At 38.4% G+C, this 24,825-nt stretch overlaps 4 protein-coding genes across 9 annotated transcripts; all 4 read right to left on the reverse strand.

Annotated features, from left to right (window-relative positions):
• Nucleotides 1-441: 441 nt before the first annotated feature.
• Nucleotides 442-5,267, reverse strand: sephs3 (selenophosphate synthetase 3). The gene is made up of 8 exons (XM_027170772.2): nucleotides 4,881-5,267; nucleotides 3,985-4,088; nucleotides 3,722-3,829; nucleotides 2,655-2,809; nucleotides 2,119-2,209; nucleotides 1,897-1,996; nucleotides 1,119-1,331; nucleotides 442-1,017 (listed from the first exon to the last, which is right to left on the reverse strand). Exons 2-8 carry the CDS (start codon nucleotides 4,078-4,080, stop codon nucleotides 728-730), a joined length of 1,053 nt encoding a protein of 350 aa, XP_027026573.1. The 5' UTR covers nucleotides 4,081-4,088; nucleotides 4,881-5,267; the 3' UTR covers nucleotides 442-727.
• A 525-nt stretch (nucleotides 5,268-5,792) lies between these two features.
• Nucleotides 5,793-7,776, reverse strand: ssr4 (signal sequence receptor, delta). Its single transcript, XM_027170556.2, has 6 exons — nucleotides 7,619-7,776; nucleotides 7,253-7,371; nucleotides 6,559-6,633; nucleotides 6,380-6,469; nucleotides 6,170-6,235; nucleotides 5,793-6,061 (listed from the first exon to the last, which is right to left on the reverse strand). The coding sequence occupies exons 1-6, from the start codon at nucleotides 7,668-7,670 to the stop codon at nucleotides 5,957-5,959; spliced, it is 507 nt and encodes a 168-aa protein (XP_027026357.1). The 5' UTR covers nucleotides 7,671-7,776; the 3' UTR covers nucleotides 5,793-5,956.
• Nucleotides 7,777-8,316: 540 nt separating this feature from the next.
• ikbkg (inhibitor of nuclear factor kappa B kinase regulatory subunit gamma) lies at nucleotides 8,317-18,328 on the reverse strand. Of its 4 annotated transcripts, XM_027170551.2 has the most exons (15): nucleotides 17,990-18,328; nucleotides 16,910-16,964; nucleotides 16,608-16,802; nucleotides 16,223-16,509; nucleotides 16,037-16,108; nucleotides 15,333-15,521; nucleotides 12,659-12,720; nucleotides 12,398-12,445; nucleotides 12,109-12,211; nucleotides 11,921-12,036; nucleotides 11,686-11,838; nucleotides 11,061-11,151; nucleotides 10,746-10,889; nucleotides 9,372-9,546; nucleotides 8,317-8,948 (listed from the first exon to the last, which is right to left on the reverse strand). In XM_027170551.2, exons 3-15 carry the CDS (start codon nucleotides 16,789-16,791, stop codon nucleotides 8,827-8,829), a joined length of 1,746 nt encoding a protein of 581 aa, XP_027026352.2. In that variant the 5' UTR covers nucleotides 16,792-16,802; nucleotides 16,910-16,964; nucleotides 17,990-18,328; the 3' UTR covers nucleotides 8,317-8,826. The 4 variants fall into 4 exon arrangements, with proteins under 4 accessions (XP_027026352.2, XP_027026354.2, XP_027026351.2 ...); XM_027170553.2 differs by lacking the exon at nucleotides 16,910-16,964 and having other exon boundaries at nucleotides 8,317-8,945; XM_027170550.2 differs by lacking the exon at nucleotides 16,910-16,964 and having other exon boundaries at nucleotides 17,990-18,327.
• Nucleotides 18,329-20,093: 1,765 nt separating this feature from the next.
• cav4b (caveolin 4b) lies at nucleotides 20,094-24,687 on the reverse strand. 3 transcript variants are annotated; one of them, XM_047807044.1, is made up of 5 exons: nucleotides 24,297-24,687; nucleotides 23,812-23,863; nucleotides 21,582-21,775; nucleotides 20,536-20,723; nucleotides 20,094-20,363 (listed from the first exon to the last, which is right to left on the reverse strand). In XM_047807044.1, the coding sequence occupies exons 3-5, from the start codon at nucleotides 21,768-21,770 to the stop codon at nucleotides 20,213-20,215; spliced, it is 528 nt and encodes a 175-aa protein (XP_047663000.1). In that variant the 5' UTR covers nucleotides 21,771-21,775; nucleotides 23,812-23,863; nucleotides 24,297-24,687; the 3' UTR covers nucleotides 20,094-20,212. The 3 variants fall into 3 exon arrangements, with proteins under 3 accessions (XP_047663000.1, XP_027026356.2, XP_047663001.1); XM_027170555.2 differs by lacking the exon at nucleotides 23,812-23,863; XM_047807045.1 differs by lacking the exon at nucleotides 23,812-23,863 and having other exon boundaries at nucleotides 24,293-24,687.
• Between the last annotated feature and the right edge of the window lie 138 nt (nucleotides 24,688-24,825).

Raw genomic sequence — 24,825 nt, forward strand, 5'->3', positions numbered from 1 at the left:
TCATTCCCTCTGAATCACACAAGCACCCTATCACACACTCGCTCGCTCTCACACAGACGTGCACACACTCGCTCGCTCTCACACAGACGTGCACACACTCGCTCGCTCTCACACAGACGTGCACACACTCGCTCGCTCTCACACAGACGTGCACACACTCGCTCGCTCTCACACAGACGTGCACACACTCGCTCGCTCTCACACAGACGTGCACACACTCGCTCGCTCTCACACAGACGTGCACACACTCGCTCGCTCTCACACAGACGTGCACACACTCGCTCGCTCTCACACAGACGTGCACACACTCGCTCGCTCTCACACAGACGTGCACACACTCGCTCGCTCTCACACAGACGTGCACACACTCGCTCGCTCTCACACAGACGTGCACACACTCGCTCGCTCTCACACAGACGTGCACACACTCGCTCGCTCTCACACAGACGTGCACACACTCGCTCGCTCTCACACAGACGTGCACACACTCGCTCGCTCTCACACAGACGTGCACACACTCGCTCGCTCTCACACAGACGTGCACACACTCGCTCGCTCACATGCTCACACAAATTCCAGTCTTACCAGCACAATCTACATTCCACACATTAACACCCTCAATAACTTGCACAACCAGAGTAGCCACACCCACAGAGAGAAGTGAAATGTACAAAGAACAAAAATGAACCGTGAGCATTCCTATAACACTCTTGTGTTAAAGGCTGTGTCACTGCGCCAGGCTGGGCTGAGCTTCTGCTGGGCTGCTGCAGGTGTTGGTGGCTGTGGCAGTAGTGATAGTGTTGGTGATCTCCTGCTGTGTGTTGCCTGCTGCAAGGCCACGATATGGCACCTCAATGATGCGGGGCTTGTCGATGATGCGAGCGCAGCGGCTACCCTTCTCCACGATTCCAATTATCCAGGCCTGCTGTCCATCGCCCAGTGAGCTCGTCCGGCTCGCCTTCATCTCAGCGCAGAAACGTGCTGCCTGCTCTCGTGGCAGACAGATCAGCAAACCGCCTGAGACACACAAGGGGAAAGTGTCTAAAAAACTATCATTACTTTATTCATTGCATCTTTAGATTAAAATACATAGATTAGTTTTTTCCTCGAACCCTGACCTGAGGTCTCAGAGGAGGTGCCATGCAGAAGGCCAAACAGGTTTCCCCCAGCTTTACTGACAGCAGCCATCTTAGCAAGAATTGGCAGGTTGTGGATAACAAAGGCCACTTCATTGCGCTGCTGCTTGGCCAGGTTCCGTGCATGTCCAATGATCCCGAAGCCGGTGATATCAGTGGCAGCATGTGCATTGAACTTGTGCATTAGAGCAGCAGCTAAAATAAAATAAATATCAAAGAAAATGAACCCTCTGCATTTAACTGAGTGACTTACAAGCTGTCTTACAATGCGACTGTACTGCACATCTTTACACAAACTCATTTAAATCAGCGCAGACTTTTAATTAACCACTGTGTGTGTTGGAAACATTAAATGAACAGTTCCAGAGTGATTTCCAATTATGCTGCAGGGAATCAAAAGATGTTATTAAACACGGATGCGGTGCCATTTGCTGTAATGTATTCCAATGCTCAGTAAAAGTTATGTTGATTCAATGTAACAAAGCCAGGAAAATGAGATGAGGAAACAGCTACAGTAACATTTGTGAAAAGATTTTTTTTGGTCTAATAAACATTAAAATTTGTAGCAGTAAAGAATTTAGCAATAGAAAAGGCTCTGCTGAGTTATGGAGACATGATGATGGGTATTATTCAAAAAGGCACAATATAGTATAAATAATATTCCCATCAAATGCAGTAAAAGCACCAGGCCTGACTGTAGTAAAGCTTAGTACATATGAGACATTATGAGAATTATTTTCATCATTCTCTGCCATATTACCAGTGCGGTTAAGGGTAGCCATGTTGAGCATGGCCTCCTGATAAGCGTGCTGCACCTCCTCCTTTGAGATCACCAGCTTGATCTTGTTCCATTTTTCTGGCTGAGAGAATTAACACAGAAATTGAGGAAATAATTTGAAACCACCACAAAGTCTACCACAGACCAGTGCATAATGTGTAAAGATGATTAAAAAAAAAAAAAAAAGAAAAGAAAAGCTTGTACTATGTTCAGCCACTGATGAGCGTTGACAGCTACTTGGGTTCCAAGAGGTTTTGTCAGAACAAGCACGTCACCTGGTACAGCACCATCTGGCCTGCGCAGAAAGCATAGAAGAAACAAAACTTTGTCGTTATGGATATTTCAAATACCATCAATGATTTTAATATAAACAGTTTAATATCATGTCCTAGAATATTTTCACCTAAAACATGACACTTTTTTCTTTAGACAAGTACTTCAAATAACATTCTTTAAATGTATTTAAAGGCAAGCATGTAAAAGGATATTATGCAAATGTACAGTTATCATAGAAATGTTCTTTTTTGCCAGGTATTCCATCTTTCTCAAAAAAAGCTCTCAAATTATCATCAAAAAGTGTGAAACTTAGATATATTAGATATCTAGTTCTGCAAAGCACAATAAATATCTATTTATAGATTATATATATCTAGTTTTAAAAAAATGCTTCTGAGGGACACTCTCCCTCTCACACACACATTCAAATATATATAAGCAATATTCCAAGTAAAACCACTCACATGATGAAGTCAGTAGGTGGGCACACTACCGTGGCTACGCCCCCTATGATGATCCAAGGATTCACAACTGTCTGTCCGCCTGTCACAGAAGTGCCTCCCTCTTCAGCTGCATCACGAAAGCCTTTCATCATTAAGGGCATCACCTGTTCTCTCTCCTGTAACAAAAAGACCACAAAAGATATGTAAAATAGATAGCATGAATCATGATGGTGCTTTAATTTAGCTTGTTCAAGTATATTTTAACACTTCATTTAGCTTAAATACATATTTTAAATACAAAAGCAGGAAAATGAGGAATTTGTTCCTCGGTTTCCTTAACGCAACTCAAATTGCACAACATTGCACAACATTGCACAGTGCATTGCCTTTCAGGCAAAGGACAGATACGCTTAGATAAAAAGCTGTACAAGAAAACAAGAGTCATTAAAAAAAGCATAGTGTCCATTCTGTAAATGGAGGCTTACTATACTGAGCTCTGTGGACAAGCGGTTAGTTGCAGTCAGCAGCAGCATCTCCTTATTGCAAATTCATCTAAGCTGACAATAATATTAGTCTAAGTTATGAATATGGTGCTTGTGACTAGACTAGTCAAATGGTCAAATATACCTGTTAAAATGAGCCTTTATTTACCTATTATTATGAATAGAAATTTTCCCCATTGGAAAATAGCTAAATAAAGTTGTTTTCAGGACAATTTGGGGTGAACAGCAAGATGTTTGTAATGCCACCAGAATCACATGATTACTGCAACACAGCTATTACACCACAACTCTTCCTTTTCTTTCATAAAGTGAACAACGTTTAGTGATTGTAAATGAATACAAATAGTTCTGTTGCCAAGATTACACCATAGAGTGTTAAGTATGAGCACTCAACACAGAACACAGTGGGGATTTCTTTTACATTATAAATAAGCACTGGGCAGAAGCTTTATGCAAAACTACAGGTTTCTACAAACCACAAAATTATTATTCTGAATACAGGTGGTGTGTGTGTGTGTGTGCGTGTGCGTGTGTGCGTGCGTGCGTGCGCGCGCGCATGTGTGTGTGTGTAGACAGACAGCTCACCTTCTCGCTCATCCTCTGACTGACACTCAGTAGCATCAGCATGTTGTCACATTCAGTAATTCCCATAGCATACAGATCACTCAGCACATTTGCACATGCTATACGACCCTAGAATGTGAATAATGATTAATTACAAGCGCAAAGTTCAGCTCGACACATGATGTGTTAACATTAAATAAGTAACAGATGCAATGTTAATAGATGAATAAAGACAATTTGCACAGTTGAAGAAACATGGCAAGATTTATAAAAGTAACACTTACCATCATGTAGGGATCTTCAACTAATGGATAGAAAAAATCTGTAGTCTGGATCAGGGACAAACCTCCATGCCGCAAAGGAATGACACAAGAATCCATCCCAATGCCTGCAACATACACATGATTTTACATGAAATATAGTGCATAGTTCAGGTGTACTGGATCACACCAGTCAGAATAAAACAAACAAAATACTGATTTATTTAAAAAAAAAAACACAAAAAAAAAACCTGTATACATTTGCACATAAAGTTGTTTATCTATTATTATTATTATTATATTTATTTATTTGCACTACCATGCACTTCTCCCACTTTATGTACATAACTGATCAGTCAGATGTTCTGTACACATATTTAATACTCATACTGTCTATATTGTATAATATCATCTGTATTGTCTTGGATAGTCTGTATTGTCTTGTATTGTATAGCATAGTGTTATTTATGTCTGTACTTTTGAGAGTCACCAACAGCTGGAACCAAATTTCTTGTGAGTGTCAACACACTTGGCCAATAAACCGGATTCTGATTCTTAAAACACAAAAGTTTGCTTTTGTTTTCTTCTGTCTTGATTTTTTTTTCTTCTCAGTCATTACACAATGTAACTGATGAAAATAACCGAAGGAAATCCGTACAAACATTAAGCACTTGTAAGCAATTTAACAAATAGCAAACTATTTATGATAAACAAGAACATCTATCGTTGTCATAGTGATGATGGAGGTACAGTGCAGCCCGCTACACACCATAATACTAAGTAGGTGTATATTTATGAGAAGGTACACAGGTAAACCGGTACAATAAACGTCTATATTGAAATTATTTAGTATTTATGATAAGCTGCAGCACAAGCGTGTCCTTTACTGCAGTTCTGTGGTGTAGTGTAGCCTGACTCACCTAACCGGGGACCGTGTGAGACTGAAACTAGCTGACTGAAGTCTGAGGCCTCGTCCCCGGCTCCTGTCTCCGCTCCGTCCGGTCCTGCATGAGCGTCGGGCTCCAGTCCCTGCAGGAGCTTGAGCAGAGTCTCCTGCGGGACTTTGCACCCTCATCCTTTCATATCGGAAAAGGCCGTGAGCCGAAAAGTGCGGTCCAGTCCATGGGTTTCTGGAGCCTGGTAGCCGGCCGGGTAAAAGGCCGAGAATCCTGCCGAAGCGGACGGTGGTGAAACGGACATGTTTAAAGCTCTCGGCAGTTAATCGCCTCTCATTCGATGGCGAAATAACGAACGGCGTGGACTAGCAAACGCCGTTTCCTACCAGGAAGTGAACACGGATGATGTAAAAACGGTTGTAACATAGCTGTCGTGTACAAGGTTAAATCTCAAATAAATTTCCACTGAGAACGTAGTGTGCTACAAAGGGAGAAGGAACCATTACGTTACGCCCTATGTAGTGTACTTGTATAGGGAGTAAGCAGGCATTTGGGATAGAGTCAGAAACCGTTTTCGGTTGATACCATCCATTGAAGCCAAACACAGGGAGTTATCAAACAGTTGGGTATTTTAAACTAAAAACTTATTTATCTTTATACATTTTACTTCTACCTTGTTAGCAAACACAATACAAAATCCTACTTGATAAAATAACCTTAGACTAAACAGATCATAATCGGTATTGTATGATCTTAACCAATCTCTCCCCCCCCTCCCCCCGTCTTTTTTAAATGGTATTGTCCAGCCATTAAATGGGCTGCTGGAACAAACAAAAACACATGAAACTATTATTTTACTAATTGAAATGCTCAGGACTGACTAGCTTTAAAGGTTGTGCTCGTCTGATGGCAAAAGAAAAAAATATTCTGACAGCATTAAAAATGTTCATTTTTATTCAATGAATTTCATTGACAAGCAGATATTCATAAAGCCAGAATGTGATAATTACATAGAAAACTTGCTGGTACAAGAAATACTTAAAGGCTGTTATGAAGTATTTTTACATGACCAAGTTTTTACACAATTGTAGCACTATATTTTATGCCTGAATTGAACTTTTAGTGCTGTAAGCCAAATAGTACAGAACAATGCCAATGACAGCTGCCAGGACCTCAGATGACACCCAAGGACCACTCCATGCACCCTGGAATAAAGACAAAAGCATAGTTTCAATTCAATTCAAAGGTGGTTTAAACATTGGTACAACGATGCTTGTATGTCCATTGAAGACGAAAAGTAAAACGTTACTCACCCTGTGCTCCACATTGACAGAAAACAGAGGCTTGATAGCTTCTACATCTTCATTATTTCTCTGGGCCTGAAAAAAAAACAATATTTATCATCTACACCATTTATGAAATTGGTGGCTTTATAGATTCCATTTGCAACTACTCCGTCATAGCAAACACCTTCTTTCATATATTAAACATCTGAAATAAAGATTTGAATCAGTGTGCCACACCTTACGCAGGGTGCTGTAAGCTTCCTCATCAAAGAACTTCACTTGATATGTGCCTGAGCTGGCTTCTTTGTGGGGAACACTCCAGGAAACCTGCCCACAAAAAATAATCAGGTGAATTGTGTGTGACAAAAGCAATAGTCAAGTGGGTTTAATACGAACCTACATATGGCATCATGTACCTGATATTTTCCCACATCCTGACCTCTGGTCACAGGAAACTGTTTGCCATTAACGTCTGCGTAGAGGGCGACACTCTAGGGACAGAGAGAAGCAGAAGAGCTTGCTTAGGTTATGGTGCAGAATTGATTTGGTAGTAAGAGGTACTGGAAGAAAATAGTTAGAAGATTTGTCTTTAGCAAAAAGTTTATTAAAAATTTCTGAGAAAACATATTTAGACAATAGACCCGCCACTTTGAAATGCATGTGTTTGTTTGCATGTGCCTTCTGTCAGTCATTTTATAAACACTCTACAGGCCACTGTAATGCAGGAGGGCAGATATTTCTAACCATGAACAGAAATCATTCAAATGTCACACTGGCCTAACCGTTACAAATCTGAGCTTGGGTGGGGGAAAGGAAAATCTTATATAAAATGTACCTTAAAGTTCAACATGGACACAATAGCAGCTGGGTATCTAAATCTCATCAACAGTTGTGTTAGAGAACACAACGTTTACATTTTGTGGACCTACATTTTTCACAATGAAACCTGGAGAAAAATAAATAAAAATAAAAACACACACTAGGGGTGCCTTAATAATGTTCATCAAATTCAGACAAACTATTTAACCAGAGTCATCCAGCTGGGCAAATGTTCTATGTAAAAAAAAAAGTTGTACATAAAGCTGATTTCAACACTATTTATTTATTTACCTGTGCTCCATTGCCACAGGCCAGGCTCAGCTCGACAATGAAGACTGTCTCAGAGGAGATCAGGGCATCAGCTGTAGTGTATGATGAGGTGGAGATCACTGGCTCTGTGCAAGTATCAGCTGGGTGAAGAGAAAAATATTGTTTTCAAACATGAATGTTTTATCCAAAGTCATGAAACAGCCCCATACTAAATAAGCCTGGGATTCTCCAATACAGAAACGTAATGTAACAGAAACACCTTCATTATCAGACTTTACAGATAAAAGTTAGCCTTAATAAGATATGTTTACCTTAATAACGAATAGTTCGCAGATTTATGCTGAAATGTCACAAATAGTAAAATGTAAACCATAAAAACATATCTACCTGCACAAAGCGCCAGACAGAAAGCCAAAACAGCTACAATTATTCGCCTCATTTTGCTTTCTTAGTTGGTCGCGAAAACCCAAAGTAAAGCGACTTCAGACAGGAAAGAGACGAGCAGCCGGAAGATCAGCCAATGAAATGCACAGACACGTCATGTTTCTGTGTATAGCGTTGATCAGGTTTAGAGAGAGCGCCCTCTGGGGGAAGCCGCCGATACTACACCTACACAGTGTGTGCGTGTGTGTGTGGGTGAGTGTGTGTGAGAGAGAGAGAGATAGAAAGAGAGAGAGAGAAATAGAAAGAGAGATATAGAGAGACTAAATGTTCCCCTTGAGGAGTCCTTACTGCAATAAATAAATCTTTGTATTGTAATTGCACCTGTCAGATAGTTAGTTGATGTTTTTAGGCCATCTTTCCTGTTGTAGGATGAACATAATGCAACCAGTGTTCAGATCTGGACACGAGTGTATTTATCATCAGCCATGCTGACATTCTTTCAACATGATGATAGGGTACAGGTCAGTAATAAGATTGAAACACTGGTATAAAAATAATTTCTCAGCTCACATTTCTCATTATGACTTCAACAGATGCTTTTGGCCAATTGTTAGATTAGGGACCTGTTTTATTTCAAATAATTCAGATTAAACCTGAACCAGATTTGTTCAGATGCATTAAAGTGATGTTTTGCCTGGAACCAATTTTAATTCATTTTTAATCTTTAAATCTCTCAATCATAGTCTGTACAAAGTATTTAATACATTCAAGCAAGATTACAGACAATATTAACACACAATGATATGAATCCATACATTCAGAATCCACACATTCAGAAGGACAAATAGTACATTTATAAAAGGACTGTTGTCACTGACAGACTTGTGCTGTACATCAAAATGCGTGCAGTACGTTACACTACAGTCACAGAGACGCAGTACAACATCTTTTCTAACAGTTAACTAACATACTATATCAAATAGTACACTATGGACAGTTCCAGCACTCCAAAATAAAATGTCCACTGCAACCGCTAGGTATCTTCTTTTTTTGGTCAGTTGCAAAGGGCAATAATCAAATCTGTTCTTTTACAAAAACAATTCTGTTCATTGATTATTTTTGTGCTTAGATTGTTTACGCTAAATTTCCTTTGATATGATTCCATCTCTGTAGATCATGCTCGTTATTTTCTATACGTGGCTGTCCTCTTCTCACTGGATACAGTCCATGACGTGAATCTGCAGTGTGTCCATATCCGGAGCATTGTACTGACACTTAGGACACTGGTATTCATTTCGATTTGGCTGTTGTATCCCTGCACCTGGAATTACTGCTACCAGAGAAAAAAAAATAAGCCAGTAAGTCACAAAGTTGTTGAGATATTCTGATGAATACCCAAATGTCAGAAAATATTACAGTATTTCCCACAGAACACTGTTGTCCAGACCTAGATTTTAAATGTACATAAGCAGGAAATTTGCATTTAACCGCCATTTTCACTGTGGCATGCCATTGCACACTGACTATGTACATGCATGACACTGTCTGATTTTAATGACAGAGACAGCGATAAAGCAATCTCATTTCTAAGCTAGATATAGTTATGAGTGTTTCTCATCTTAATTAAGACACTGGCCACAACATGTCCACAAGTGAAAACTATAACACTCAAGCTGTGAGTGAGACGAGGGAAAAGATGCTTGTTAACATGAAGACATATAGAGAGGAATAGAGGATGAGATATTAAAGTGCATACCAGGTGGTGGAAGAGGTCTGTAACTATCCATGTGTCGTTGCTGCATCTTCTCCTGCTTAAGGAGATTGAGTTCAGTGAGTGTTTGGTTCAGTTTTTCCTGCAGCTCCTCCTTCTTTTGGTTGAGCTCCTCTCGTGCTCGTCTCTCTGCCTGGAAGTCGCATTTGAAGATCTCGGCCTGAGAAAGAGGACGTGTATAAAAAAGATGGATGTAGTTTGTAGTTCCCATGAAAAGGGGAGGCTGTCATTATATACCAAATAAAAGGAACAGATATTTAGTTGTGTATGATGGATGGAACAGGATAACACTAGCCTGAGCTAGTCAATTTTTTTTTTAGGAAACCCCACTTTTCCATTCACCTACGTTAACAGGCAAATACCTAAACATTTAGCATTCATTTAAAACAGTCACAATTGCAAAGAACAAACAAAAAAATTCTTTGTAGAATTTGTGCCTGGTGTATACTGAAAAGCACAAGTTTGGTAGAAAATATATCTGATCCAGTATATAATATTCCTGGTAACATTTAGCTGGAAATTTCAAGCAGCAAATGTCTATCACTACATACCAGCTGCATAAATTTAAGCTTAAATATGATCATTACTACATCAATTAACAAATATAATTTCAACCATAAACAGCAATGATTGGCACACTGTTAGAGCAGAAAAGTGAAAAAAAGTGAAAGCTCTGGAGCCCAAGTCTTATGCCTCAACAGGTAATCTGAGTCTCAAGTGTTTAGTGTGTTATTTTGTATTTTTTTTACAATAGAAATACACTGAATTTGTTATTACACCATGTATCATACATGAATCAAATATCTCACATATTAATGTCTTTTTTTAAACTGTTTGTGAATATACTATTTGTGTTTGGCTTGGCTTTGCAATCTGTGTCATTTCTGTATCACTGAAACATAAGCACACATTATGTATATCTGGACTATCTTTGAAGCACCTGCCAACTTATTTTCATGACCGTAGAGCTGCTTGCAACACAATCCAGCCTTAATTAGCTAGCTGGTGCAAGTGCAGCAAGAGACAAGCAAGCACAAAGCACAACCTTACTATTTTTGGCACTTCCACCACACCCCTAGAAAGATGTACAAGTACACTGTGCAGCTCTGCCTCCCAACACGGGGATAAACAACAGCACTGTGAAAAAGACTCCACTTTGTCATTTCGACTCCACCACTGTTGTTGAGTTAGTTTAGTAAAAGATAGTTTAGCTACACGTAGTTGCTGGCTACTCTTTTTTTTTTTTTTTATTAAACCAGACTGAGCATTCTCTTCCACAAATCAAAACGTCACAGTTACCAATGAAGGACGCATGTGTATTTAGTCGAAGAAAGATTTTTTTGGATTTTTCATGCTGACCTGTGCTGTGAGCACTTCAATAGTCTCCTGCAAGGCTCTCTGCTGCTCCAGCTCTTCCTTGAGTTTGTCGATGTGAGCTTGTTTTAAGGCCAGAGCTTTCTCAGCTTCCTCTAGTCTTTGAGTAAGTGTCTCCGTTTCTCCACTCTAATAGATACAAATATGTGAGAGTACAGACAGAGAGAAAAACATTATACACTTCATTCTCCTGTCTTTTATTCAGACCAGCGGAGCTACCCCGTTTCCTTACATGTAATCACTCCAAATACAACTGGTTAAAATATGATTCATGTAAAATGGCTAATTAATTTTACACACCCTGTGACCTGGTAGTTTTTCAGTTTTCAGTTTGGTGTCATAATCCTGAAAGAGACAGGTATAAGCGTGCTGGAGTTGAGCTAGCTTCCTCCTAGAAGGGAATGAATGGATGGAGGAAAAAAGGTAATTATAGATTAAACCAGTCAATATTCATCAAGCGGCATATCAACACAAGTCATTACTAGCAAATGGACAGTATGTGTACTGCTTGAAATGATGTGCTGATTTAACACCTAGTCAAAAATTAGACCTTTACTGGAATAATCCTATACGAGAGATTTGCCTAAATTTAGACCAATGCTTTTTTTTTAATTATTTGTTTTACTGTCAATTTTAAAATTTGAAAGGAATTTTGTTACTCACAGCAACACCTTTTAAACAACTATTGCATTTATTAGTGAAAAATCTTGTACTGGCCAATACCCTGAGCAGTGACAGTGGTGCTGTATCAGAGCAACAAACAAAATGAGTTTCAGTGTATTTCAGTATATTTTCACCTAGTTTTTGTTTTCACCAAGTAGATATTTTTTTTGCGGTCATTCTATATCATTCTGACAAAGTTACCTGCAGAACAAATTAATTTACTTAGCACAGTACTTAGCAGCAGCAGCAGCTTGGACCTCACCTCTCCTCCACAATGACAGCCCGCTCTTTCTTCAGTGCTGCCTCCAGATTTTGCGTCTGCAAAAGGAACTTGTCTACAGTCACGCAATGCTGTTTCTTTTGCTCCTCCATGTCACGCTCTAAATTCTGCAGCTTCTCTGTATTAGAGCACAGCCTAAGGAAATACATAGAAGGTTATTATCCAGGACACATACAACACTAAAATGTGCGTGTGCGCACACAACATGCTGACTCGCCTTTCTTCTAAACGTCTTTTATCTTCTTCACACTTGTCTAGGGATGCTTGACGCTCTTTCAGCTCACCAAGTAGAGAAGTGACCTGAGCCCTCAGAGCCTCACTATCTTTGGTTAACTACAAAACAAAACACAACAATTTGCACCAAATCGCACAATGGTCTGAGAAATGTGAAAATCATGTGCATACCTGAATATACTCCTTCTCTTTCTGTTTGAGTAGAGCATCTGTTCTATCCCTTTGCATTGTGTTCTGTTCTAGTAGATTCAGTTTTTCCTGAAGCTCTCTATACCTAAGCAACAGGACAAGTACAAGGCATATACATCCAAATCAACACCTTTCTTTTCGAGCACCTCATCAAATGATGTCCCTTATTTTACACAGCAAATGAACATGCTCTAAATGGACTCATGGCGACTCAACAAAGGGAAGGAGGTACTGTACATGCACACATACAGTGAAGCACAGCTCTCCTCACCTGCCTTGAGTAGCCTGAAGCTGTTCTGTTAGTTTAGCCAAGTGAAAGCTAAGCAGACACAGAGAAGGTTAAAATGAACTTGATTTAAGACAGTCACTAAAAAAAAGTTTATCATTTAATGATAATATGGAGAAAAGTGGATTTGTTTTTCATTGTCAAACCCTCAACAGAACCCACACACAGTAGATCTGAATCTTATTGGCCATTGCACAAATAAACAAACAAACAAACAAATAAATAAAAATAGTGATAGGGCTGTACCTTTCTGGAGACACTGTATAAGCACTGGTTTTCTGAAATGTTTCCTCTGTTACAGCATCAGGCTGTAAAAAATAAAAAAAGACCCAGACACTAAGTTTTAAGCACACTTTCAAACAGTGATTACTACCTTCAAAGGATGAAGATTACAGATCTGTACACACAGGCCACTTTAATAGTATCTGTACACACTTCCAAACGACCAATCGTGTGGAAGAAGCACAAAACACAAAATCATAAAAGATACATGGCCAAAACTGCTCTGACACACTGCAAACGACATCTTGCAACATGTGATTGTGTGTGCTATGCCATTTAATGGAGGCTTGCACTATTCACACTAACCATGGGAAGAAGAACTTTTTTTTTTTTAAATTCATCAATGGGTCTAGGTAATAATTAGGTCCGCCATCAACAAGTTCCTAAACAAACAAGTAACCTCAGGTGACTAATAAAATCCCACAGATATTAATATGTAGTATTCGCCCCCCCCAATACATAGGCAGTACACTATATAGTTTAGTATGTAGACATTATATATATATATATATATATATATATATATATATATATATATATATATATATATATATATATATATAGACATATAGACAATACCTTGAAGTAGCAGATTCTGTAGCAGTTTATGAGTTAAATATGGTCCACTCATTTTTAAAACATTGCTTCAGTTTTTACAGCTCACTTAATATCTCACCACATTATCTCAATGGGGTTGTGATAATCTGGATTGTGACTTACTCATTCCACCGCATGCCTTCTTTATGCAGATGTTGAATTTTTTTAATTACATATTTAAATCTGTTTTCTGCTGCTGTGGTCACATGATGTGTTTTTATATTAATACGCCTGATTTTTTTTGTCGTACATCAAAAAACTTTTTTTTTTTAATCTTTTTTAAAATGTCACAATTCATTTAAAGCCAGAAAAATAGTACACAGCTACAGACAGCAGACCCGTCACTTGCTAGTGTGAACATAGGGATTGTCCCAGTGAAGGGAAAATGTAACACTACAGCATGTGTCAAGCACAGGGCTTTTTAGTAAAAAAGGGTTTTTTGTGATGTGTGTAAACTTTGAAAAAAGTAATACTGAAATAGCCTGTGGTGAATTATGCATCAATACTTTCACATTAACCAGAATTCATATCAGATCCACAGCATAGCAAGCACTACCATACAGCATGGGCAGCTTATACCTCCCAGTGTTTAATTAAAACTGCAAACGGGAACTTTTTCTTCTCCCATCCAATGGGTAGTTACCATAAATCATAATGTATATACATGCACAATGGCTAGCCAACAATGAGCTGAGTGTTGAAATGGCTGAATTTTGGTGGTATGAGGAAATAACAAATTAAAATCATGATTACTGTCCTGACCTGTGCAATCAAACTGGTGAGTGACATTTCAGGTAGAGGTCATATAACAGTAGGCTGTTATATTTAATATTATAACTAATTTTAATTTAAAAGCACAATATGATGCAACAAATCAATGTTTCCATATTGATATTGTTGCCATAATAGCTCCGGAACTATCTATCTGTAATATGGTACTGATTGGAAGGTGGCAAGTTTGAACCCCAGACTAAGAGCATCTGCCAATTGCTGTAAATGTAACTTCTTTTCTCTTGCAGCAAGCTACTGACTTTCACCTCCCTATCTCTGTGCTTATAATGTAGCTATCTGGATTATAGGCCAGAAGTAGGCCAGATGCATAATCCCATTTGGCTAATACTGTTTCTCATAACAGCTGCTGTTATGCAATAAATGTAATTCTAAAAGGAATGGATTCATTAAAAATAACATTTATTATCATCAGTAGGCCTATAATAAATGTTATTACCCAATAGTGCATGCACTTTAAATCCTAGATCTTAGAAAAGTCCTTTTCTCATTTCAGAGCCTGGGTTTATAGAAGAAATGCTGATGTGGCCTGGCAGGAACTGAGTTTGCCACTCCTGTGGTACAGCATACATGGTCATATACAGTCATATGCAACTTTACTAACTAAAGCAATAATCAAACATTAAAATGAGGAAAAATGTAACCCCTGCATGATTGTTCTGAGTGACTGTATTGTTTGTAATTATTTGTTTCAAATGTGATGGTCTGAGAAATTGTGAAACTGATCATCATCACACAACAATCTCTAAAAGTAACAGGATCTATATACAAAATCGAAATACACTTTTTTAAACATTTATGAACGTGTGTTTAATATTCATTTTGATGTCACCAATAAACACCCAGTTTTATGTATCGTAAAAAAACATGAAAGTATCACAATGTGATTTGTTGCCATATTGCCATATTGGGGAAGTCGTGGCCTAATGGTTAGAGAGTCTGACTCCTAACCCTAAGGTTGTGGGTTTGAGTCTCGGGCCGGCCACGGCTGAGGTGCCCTTGCTTCCTGGGCGCCGCAGCATAAATGGCTGCCCACTGCTCCGGGTGTGTGCACTTTGGATGGGTTACACACAGAGAACAAATTCTGAGTATGGGTCACCATACTTAGAAATATGTCACATCACTTTCACCCATGATTTCAGTTCTAATAAACTAATGTCGAAAAAAAAAGTAAACCAAAAAAAAAAAAGTATACCAGAGGGCCAGGTCATGCGTTTAGCTGTGGTACTTAGTGAATGCAAAGTGAAAGCACCTGAGTAAGCTGTGTCAGTTTGAAGCTTAGCTGGTCCACAGTATTCTGAAGGCATTCCATTTCTTTTTCTCTCTCCATTTTTGCTTTCTCCAGTTCCTCATTTCTTCTCTTAAGATCTCTCATTCCTTCCTCTAGCTTCTCTTTATGACTCTTCAGTATCCTTAGGATATCATTGGAACCTTCACTAGGCTACAGAACACAGAAGAATATAGAGTTAGCAAACCAGTGACAAATGTTTTACTCTTACCCATAAGCAAAAAACATAGGGTAAAGGATAAGTTTAGAGTACTGAAAAGAAGAGTAAGTGTCCTTTTCCACCCCTACAAATTGGGTAACAACCATGTTTAACTTAGTAAATGCTTGCACAGTGCAGAATCATTTATCAAGCTTGTAAGACCAGTCAAAATTAAGCTGTATTATGGAATTGTTTATAATGGCAAAAAGAGCAACATGGAGCAGCCTTAAGAAAAAAAAAAAAGTATAACTAAAAGGGAAGAAATCATAGAAGTCCATGGATTTATGGAAGCAGGCACACATCTTAAAGGGATTGAAAGAGTGGTGGCATGTGTACCACTAGCCCATAGGGGAAGCTTTCACCAAAACTGTCAATACAACTATTGAGGGAACTATTCTCACTAGAAGACATAAATAGACACTATAAAAGTAGAAACTTTTTGGTTTATACTGGAAAACGTGTTCTCTACCAGACTTCGAGGCATTGTCTGTCTCTCAGTGCCTTGTTCTGTATCAACCTTCCGCTCACTCATGGCCTGGTCCTGGTAATGAAAGGCAAAAGCAAACAAACAAATAGGAATGAGGTTTTGGATAAGCATCATGTTTACTGAATGTCTAAGTAAAAATTAGATTTGACACTGTTTGTGTAGACTTACATTAGGATTATCTAATAATCCATTGCTGTTTGCACAAGAACTCTCTTTGTTCCGATTTTGACACGCTGTCTCCGTGCCAACATCAATGCCTTGAGATACTACATGACTGCCATTGGAGTTGAGTTTGCCTAGCAAATTCTTATTCTCCTGAGCCAGTCGCTCAACCAAAACCCGTGCCTCGTGAAACTTGCCACTCAGAAACTCTCTTTCCTCTCTAGATTTTCGCTGCCATCCTTCAATTTCCTCACACCTGTTTTTCAGGGCATCATTGCTCCTCTTAAGTGCCTCTGCAGGAGAGTCAGAAAGACACTTACTCACACAATGACATACAAATACAAAACTCTGACACTGTAATGGTCATTTTGAATGGAATGGTTTACCATACCTCGTAACTGGTGGTTATCCAAAATAAGTCTGTTAACCACTTCATGTCCAGCTAATTCAGGTGGCACCCTTAGTGATCCTTGAGAACTTGTCGTTAGTGAGCCTTGACTGGCAGCCCCCACTGCTTCCTCTCCTGCCATGTCCCACTGAAAGGCGTTGACCCCGTAAGGCTGGGGCTGTACCATGTCCTAGGACCCTAGACACACAGAACACAGAATGTTTATGGCTGACAATACTGAGCACTAAAGCTTACTCCAAACCTCATTGTTAGTAATGGTCATCTTTGTTCTTTCTACAGCTTACTCATTTCTGCTTAGTTGTCCATGCTTTGATTTAATTCTGTATGTTGGCGTACTTCCTTTTGAAACAGAAAGTCAGGGAGATTGTGTCACAAAGGTTTTGACTGATTTCCACATTAGTCAACAGCATGTGGAATACATCACACCTCAATGCCAAATCTAAACAGATTTAACAATGACATTAATCTGACTAAATAAGAGGCAATTCAATTAAACAGAGCTTGTTTTTAACCATATCTTGTTGGTCCCAAAACACTGGTCATTTGTTACCAGCCTAGTTTTTAACATTTTCCCCATGGAGTAAAAGGGAACAAACTGCCTTTAACACAAAGGAGAAAAAATAAAACTATACTGACAAGCATAAAGTAATTTGTTGTTTCATCAAAACTTTTGAGCTGAGCTAAAGATTTTGAAGAGGTATTGAATACAGACACACAAACTCCAAACAGATCTTCCACACACACAATGGATGAAAAGCAGTGATCTAAAGTCAAGTCATAAGAATCATTATTTCTTACCTCTATATACCTCATAAATTGTAAAATTACATTTAGAACATCGACAAGACACACTTTGCACGTATGTGGGTTTATTTGCATCTACAACGTTAAGGAACACGTACAAAAACATACATTTTTATTTTGACCTGTATTACTGTGTGTATTTTAAACTTAATCTACATTTTCGACTGTTAAACACCAAATGAGGTCACGTCAGTGAAAATGCCATAGCTGAAAGAAACCAATCACGACGTAGCGTCTATTAAACTTTTATTTTAGCTTTAAACGTTTCATTTCTAACTCGTGACTCGGACAGACATCAGACTGAATTACGTTATCTAATATTCAGACGTATGTTTAAAAATTAAAGGTGATTCTTCGGCGTCTCGGTGACATTTCTCTCACCGGCTAGCTACATTTTCAGCTAGTTATCTAGCTACCTGGCTAGCAAAATAGAGAACTAACTACACAGCTGATAAAACATCAACAACAAAGGTAACATCACGATAGGAATCGAGATCAATACGCAGTGTATCCGATTTTAAAAGAAAAAATACCAAAACAGAAAACCCTATCAATGTTACCTGGCAGTCCTTAACGCGTAGCTTGTAGCTTTAGCCGAGATAGCTAGCTAGCAAAACAGATAGCTAACTTAGCGATGGTCTGAGTGCGGAAGACTTGTTGAGGCGACAGAAAAGCGTTTAACGCCAATAACGTTTGTAGTTAACAATGGCTTCCAGATATTAGTACCATATTTAAAATAAACGTTGCCTTCTGCCTAACTTGCTAAGGCAACGCAATTCAATAGGTTCATGTAGGTGGATAGTTCTGAGGAATTCCCCTTGTTTCTTCCGCACTTCATCACAGCAGCGCTACCGCCGCAGAGCCCTGTCACTACCCAACCTGCGACTCCTGCCCGACACACACTGCGCATGCGCAAATATTTAACACATTTTCTACACTTACATCTATAAAAGCCTGTAATACACGTGATTTTTTTTTTTTTTATATCATTTACAAGTCGTTTATCTACACCCCTTCAATCAGGTATATGTACCACACTGTAGGTGCAAGTCCATTGTGCAGTCAGTCTGTGTAATCATTGGGCAATAGAGATGGTTTAAATCATGCACATTTTCAGATTAAAACATTTTTGTTAAAGCAATTAGGAATAGAGTGTCGTCTAATAATGTGGACAACAAGACTGAGATATTTGAGCAAGTTGGGTAGAGTGAGAACCATGAATGCAGTTCCTTTTTGGATCAGCAAAATTGATGATCAAAATTTTCATCCTTTTCATGGAATGAACACAGTATTATTTAGCAGCAGTTGCATAAGTTAATGTAACGTATTGTGCAAAATCAACTGAAACATGCAAAGAGCAAAAAACAGTGTGCAAAACAGCATGTAAACAGTTTGATGGATGTATAATGGAAGAGTGTGGTATAGGTCTGTGCAGTCCATACAGTTGATGTGCATGTGTGTGTTTGTGTAGGAGAAGAGTGAGGTTCATTTGTCCTATCTCAAGGTGTCAAGCATCTGAATGACTTCTATGGGGAAATGTCTGGATCCACTTGTTGTAAAGGAGAATCTTGCATTAACAGGCCAGATTAGCAATGTGAGGCAAGAATGATACATATGTGTTATATGATACATATAAATATATGATTGTCCAGATGTGCCCCAAAATGTTATTATCAGTTTATGTGTTTCTGCAGAGAGGTCAACAAGTGGACAGTTTTACTAATCTCCTGGAATGAGATTCTCAGTAATAGTTGTATTGCCAAAGGGCGTGGAAAGAGAATGGAGCAAATCAAATGGGATTTATAGCGTGGAAGGGTATCAATAGTTGATTATGGGCGAGAAAGTTGAGGGAGAAAGTGTCAGACACAATGTGATTATCTGAAAAGTTGAGCAGGGAAACATTAATGTCTAGAGCTGAGGAAGGTCAGCTGAAGACCAGGTCCAGGTTCTCTCTTGTGTGTCAAAGTGCAGACATTGAAGGTTGAAAGACTACAAGAACAAACGCAATTGTGAGGACTGTAGCTTGTTTAAAGAACGTCCCCAAGGAGACTGAATGAGTGTCCATCAGATCGGAAGAGTCTAATTAAGATGTATGCATTGGGCTCTTATATGAGGTTTCCAGGGGACTGGGTTGGGCAATAGGTAACAACATTATAAAGATTATTGGAATAGATAACAGTAAGAATATAGACTAGAAATGATATTGTTGACTCTGCAATATGTCTTGGTGTTCTTTGTCAGCTCAGTTCTGTCATTGATACCCTACAGGCTACCAGGAAACATACAGAATATGTAAATATACCTAATTTTATTGACGTTTGTTAAAAGCTCACCATTAGAGGGCAGCAGCAGCATCCAGTGTATTGTCTCACTGACTTGTAACTATCATTCAAAAGCAAAGTGCAAACAGGATCTAGAAGGTCATATACAATATATTCTATCAGTGTATTTAAGGTTTGTCCAGTTTTTGTTATATGGAGTAAAAGACTGTATAGTACATTCACACATTAGTATATGAGAGTTGAGCCAGGCCCATGTCAACTTTGAGGATGTGATTGTATATTGGTGCTGTTCCTGGTTCACATGGAATATCTCACAAAAGTGCATGAAATTATTTTACAGCAGAGTAAAATGTACTTAGAGTAATGACACTGAGAGAATCTATAAAACAAATACATGTTTATAACATTATTGTTATATATGAAATTCTTCTAAAGTTTCTGATAATAATTTAAATTTCTCTAAACAAGCCCTGAAATAGGTTATTAGTACATTATTATTGCTCATTCATTAGAGAATAATACATGTATTCTTCTACAACAGTGAGCAGCAGACATGCAGACTGGCATGATGAAGATATTCACCACACTCCTCCATAGGGACTGCACACAGGGTAAACAGGTATGGCACACCTGTACACAGGGCATCACACACCTGGCAAAAAGCAAGTAAGGAACAACACAACTGTTAGAATGTTACATGAACTCATAGGATATTTGCATCTGGTATGGCTACAACAGTAATACACGCTTTTCATTGAGCATAAACTGTGTAACAGCACAAGTAGTGCACAGAAAGGTGTGTGATTTCTAAGTATTAATCTTACCAGATGTGTATGCAGGCAATCAGTGCAAAAAGACAGCCAGAAAGGAAGGAAACTGGGACTGCAAAAAGTGTTGTGATGCAACGATAACTCCAGATTCGTGCTGACTCAAACCCAATGCTACTGTACACCCAAACACGTTCGTAACTGGTTGGAGAGGCTGGCTCTGCCAAAACATCACTAAACTCCATCTGTAGCATCAGCAAGAGGAAGCAAAAAGAGCCAGATAGCCAGTGAGATAAATAAATCACATTCTTTTTCCTTTAACAATTTAATATTATTGTACACACTAGGTATGTAACTGAATATGAACACATGAGTTATAAGGAACAAAAAAATAGATACAAATATTATTCATTATGCTAGATATAATAGCTTTCTGAATGGGATCCTGGGACAATCAGGCCAGCTAGAGGATTTGTAGCAGACAGATAATAAGCTTGTGTGACCAAAAAAGATCACATTCATAACAGTAAATATGAACAATGCATTTACATTATTCATCCTTTATAACCACATGGATAGGGTGGGGCTATTTTTTAAATTAACTATGAACAATTTATGTTGATATGTCATATAAAAAAATATGACATAAAAAATTATTGGAAAAAATTGCTGCAGGTATGTACAAAAAAAGGAATAAAAAAAAAGTCACACATAAAACTAAACTAAATCTAATGCTGCCTTCAAGTCCTGTCAGAAATGTTATAACAACATGAGAGCAGATAAATGACACCACGATGCTGTAAATATTCAGGAACATTCAGAAATTCGTGAAAAGAATTAGCTGTGGTCACCAACATGAATGATTTAAGTAGTAATTTTGCAGGTTAACTTCATTATTTCATTTTTGTTGAGTAAATAAACCTTTTGTTTTTTTAAGCTAAAAAACAACAACATTTTTCCCGTAATCACCACCTATAAACACATGCATGAACCTCTGAGCAGGACCGTATACATAATGTAAAAGATTTTTAATTGAATTTCTTAAACATTTTGGAATTTAATATTAGTTTAAAACTTTGCCTACAGTAAATTAACAGCCTCACCTTCAAGTGGTTGTTGATCCCATAGGGGTCTCTGGTTTCACAATGGCTTATGGACACTTGGGAGCTAGAGCAGAACTGTGGAGGTGGAGTTGGTGTGGTGTGGATCTTCATCACATCTTTATCATAGTCAATGTCACTGTCATCATCGTCATCTATTTTGCACTCCACCAAGTATTCATCAGACATCATGATGACTATATACATATACAAATATGTAATCATTTGTAAAACAACAAATAATTTCACTATCAGCATTATTCTTATTCTCATTGTTGTTCTTATAAATTATATCAGTCTAATCATATACATTGGTGTGAAAAAGTGTTGGCCCCCTTCCTGATTTTTTATTTTTTTTGCATGTTTGTAATACTTCAATGTTTAAGATCATCTACCAAATTTAAATATTAGTCAAAGATACCACAATAATACACAACATGCAGTTTTTAAATCAAGGTTTTTATTATGTTTAGGTTTTAAGTGACGACGTGAGGTGACATACGGCTAAGTATGGTGACCCATACTCAGAATTTGTTCTCTGCGTTTAACCCATCCAAAGTGCACACAGCAGTGAACACACACCGTGAACACACACCCGGAGCAGTGGGCAGCCATTTTTATGCTGCGGCGCCCAGGGAGCAGTTGGGGGGGTTTGATGCCTTGCTCAAGGGCACCTCAGTCGTGGCTGGCCCGAGACTCGAACCCCCAACCTTAGGGTTAGGAGTAACTCCCTAAATATTAGGACACGACGTCTCCCACAATTATTAAGGGAAAACAATATCCAAACCCATATGGCCTTGTGTGAAAGTATTTGCCCCCAATGTTAAAACAAAACTGTTGTTTATTACACCTGAGTTCAATTTCTCTAGCCACACCCAGGACAGACTACTGCCACACTTGTTCGCAATCAAGAAATCACTTAAATAAGACCTGACTGACAAAGTGAAGTAAACCAAAAGATCTACAAATGAGAGAAAGTGATTGAGAAAAGGTCTGGAAAAGGTTATAAAGCCATTTCTAAAGCTTTGGGACTCCAGCAAACCACATTGAGAGCCATTATCCACAAATGGCGAAAACATGGAACAGTGGTGAACCTTCCCAGGAGTGGCCAGCTGACCAAAATTACTCCAAGAGAGCAGGGACGACTCATCCACAAAAGACAACAACATCCAAAGAACATCCAATAGGCCTCACTTGTCTCAGTTTAGGTCAGCATTCATGACTCCATCATAAGAAAGAGACTGGGCAAAAATGGCCTGCAATGGCTGAGTTCCAAAACAAAAAGCACTGCTGAGCAAAAAAAGCATAAATGCTCGTCTCAAATTTGCCAGACAATATCTTGTTGATCCTCAAGACTTTGGGGGAAATAATGTGGACTGACGAGACAAAAGTTAAACTTTTTGGAAGGTGTGTGTCCCATTACATTTGGCATAAAAGTAAGACTGCATTTCAGAAAAAGAACATCATATCAACATAAAATATGGTGGTGGTAGTGTGATGGTCAGGACCTGGAAGACTTGCTGTGATAAATGGAACCATGAATTCTGCTGTGTACCAAAAAATCCTGAAGGACAATGTGTGGCCATCTGTTTGTGAAATCAAGCTGAAGCGAACTTGGGTTCTGCAGCAGGACAATGATCCAAAACACACCAGCAAGTCCACCTCTGAATATCTAAAGAAAAACAAAATGGAGACTTTCTCGTGGCCTAGTCAATGTCCTGACCTGAATCCTATAGAAAAACACAGTTCTTGCTCGAAAACCCTCCAATCAGGCTGAATAACAACAATTCTGCAAAGATGAATGGACCAGAATTCCTCCACAGTTAATCCCTTAACAGACTCATTGCAAGTTATCGCAAAAGCTTGATTGCAGTTCTTGCTGCTAAGGGTGGACCAACCAGGTTAGGGGGTTTAGGGGGCAAACACTGTTTCACACAGGGCCATGTAGATTTGGATTTTGTTTTCCCTTAATAATAAAAACCTTTTTTAAAAACGTATTTAAAAACTGAATGTTGTGTTTACTTATGTTATCTTTGACTAATATTTAAATTTGTTTGATGATCTGAAACCTTGAAGTATGACAAACATGCAAAAAAAAAAAATCAGGAAGGGAACACTTTTTTCACACCAATGTATATGATTAGACTGATATAATTTATAAGAACAACAATGAGAGTAAGAATAATGCTGATAGTGATTATTGACTCTTGACAAGCTTTGAAAATATACCTACTGTATGTAATATGTGGAAAATACCACAGAGGAATGATCGACTGGCTCGTGTCCTGTTGGGAAAAGCTGTGATCATTAATATAGATGTAGAATTAAGGTATGTCTAGGGTATGAAGTTTCCTGCAGGTCCTTTTGAATGTCTTGTAGTAATAAGTTAAAACAACTGGACCTATGGGAAAATCCTAACATATTTCTCCACTAATTCGAGCCTGCAGAACAGCTGCTTTGGATGAATAGCGAAATATCTTCCATACAGGTCTCGCCACATGCTTTCATTACTGTGACTTTACATTCTAACCACTTGTGACAAGTCATCAAATGAAGTCACTCTATAAAGTGATTGATTCATGTACTTGCTAGAAACAGTGTAGCTTAAATCTTTTAATTCCATGTTTGTGATTTAGTGTCATGTTAGATAAATATGGATTATATACAGTATATATCATTATAGGTATATTTAGCATCAGTGAATATTTTCTCACCTACCCACTTCAGTTTAGTCCTGGTATGCTCCTGTACAATTTATATCTGCTGGAACACGTTCCACTTGATAATTCCACTTGCTTATCAGAGAAGATGCATAAAATATATCTTGGTCTGTAATACAGTATAAACTAGAATGTAGAAGAAGACATGAGGGAGTCCCGTAGTTGTGACCTCATTTTTTTCCCTTGACCACTCGCCTGTATCATATAGCATGAGTGTCAGTCAAGTGTGGTGTGTGGGAGCATGTGTCTGTGCTCAGTGAAGAATTAGTAGGGGAACATTGGGTTATTTTTGGGAAAGGAATGACATGGCTATGTGTATAGAGGAAGAGAGATCATATTACAACTAAATAGACTATTCAAACACACACATATTATTTTAAATCATCAGCTAAATATAAAATAGTAGCTATATCAATTAACAGAGAAATTATTTCGTGAAAGCTTTTACTGCCAAATGATAATATTTTGGTTAGTTGTGTTACAGTATGAGGTTCTTAAACCCATATGCAGAAAATTCATTCCTGATC

Source organism: Tachysurus fulvidraco, chromosome 23 (assembly GCF_022655615.1).
Source record: "Tachysurus fulvidraco isolate hzauxx_2018 chromosome 23, HZAU_PFXX_2.0, whole genome shotgun sequence".
NCBI classification, from domain to species: domain Eukaryota; kingdom Metazoa; phylum Chordata; class Actinopteri; order Siluriformes; family Bagridae; genus Tachysurus; species Tachysurus fulvidraco.

Excerpts from the sequence above, each read along its gene's own strand:
- sephs3 (XM_027170772.2), bottom strand. The coding sequence starts at position 4,080 with ATGGATTCTTGTGTCATTCCTTTGCGGCATGGAGGTTTGTCCCTGATC. Across the intron at positions 2,810-3,721 it reads GTCAGAGGATGAGCGAGAAG|GAGAGAGAACAGGTGATGCC; the intron begins GTGAGCTGTCTG and ends TTTTTGTTACAG. Across the intron at positions 2,210-2,654 it reads CCACCTACTGACTTCATCAT|GCCAGATGGTGCTGTACCAG; the intron begins GTGAGTGGTTTT and ends CTTTCTGCGCAG.
- ssr4 (XM_027170556.2), bottom strand. The coding sequence starts at position 7,670 with ATGAGGCGAATAATTGTAGCTGTTTTGGCTTTCTGTCTGGCGCTTTGT. Across the intron at positions 6,470-6,558 it reads AGGATGTGGGAAAATATCAG|GTTTCCTGGAGTGTTCCCCA; the intron begins GTACATGATGCC and ends TTTTGTGGGCAG. Across the intron at positions 6,236-6,379 it reads CTTACAGCACCCTGCGTAAG|GCCCAGAGAAATAATGAAGA; the intron begins GTGTGGCACACT and ends TTTTTTTTTCAG.
- ikbkg (XM_027170551.2), bottom strand. The coding sequence starts at position 16,791 with ATGGTACAGCCCCAGCCTTACGGGGTCAACGCCTTTCAGTGGGACATG. Across the intron at positions 15,522-16,036 it reads AGACAATGCCTCGAAGTCTG|CCTAGTGAAGGTTCCAATGA; the intron begins GTAGAGAACACG and ends TGTGTTCTGTAG. Across the intron at positions 10,890-11,060 it reads AAAAACTACCAGGTCACAGG|AGTGGAGAAACGGAGACACT; the intron begins GTGTGTAAAATT and ends TGTATCTATTAG.
- cav4b (XM_027170555.2), bottom strand. The coding sequence starts at position 21,770 with ATGATGTCTGATGAATACTTGGTGGAGTGCAAAATAGATGACGATGAT. Across the intron at positions 20,724-21,581 it reads GGATCAACAACCACTTGAAG|ATGGAGTTTAGTGATGTTTT; the intron begins GTGAGGCTGTTA and ends CTGATGCTACAG. Across the intron at positions 20,364-20,535 it reads ATTGCCTGCATACACATCTG|GTGTGTGATGCCCTGTGTAC; the intron begins GTAAGATTAATA and ends GCTTTTTGCCAG.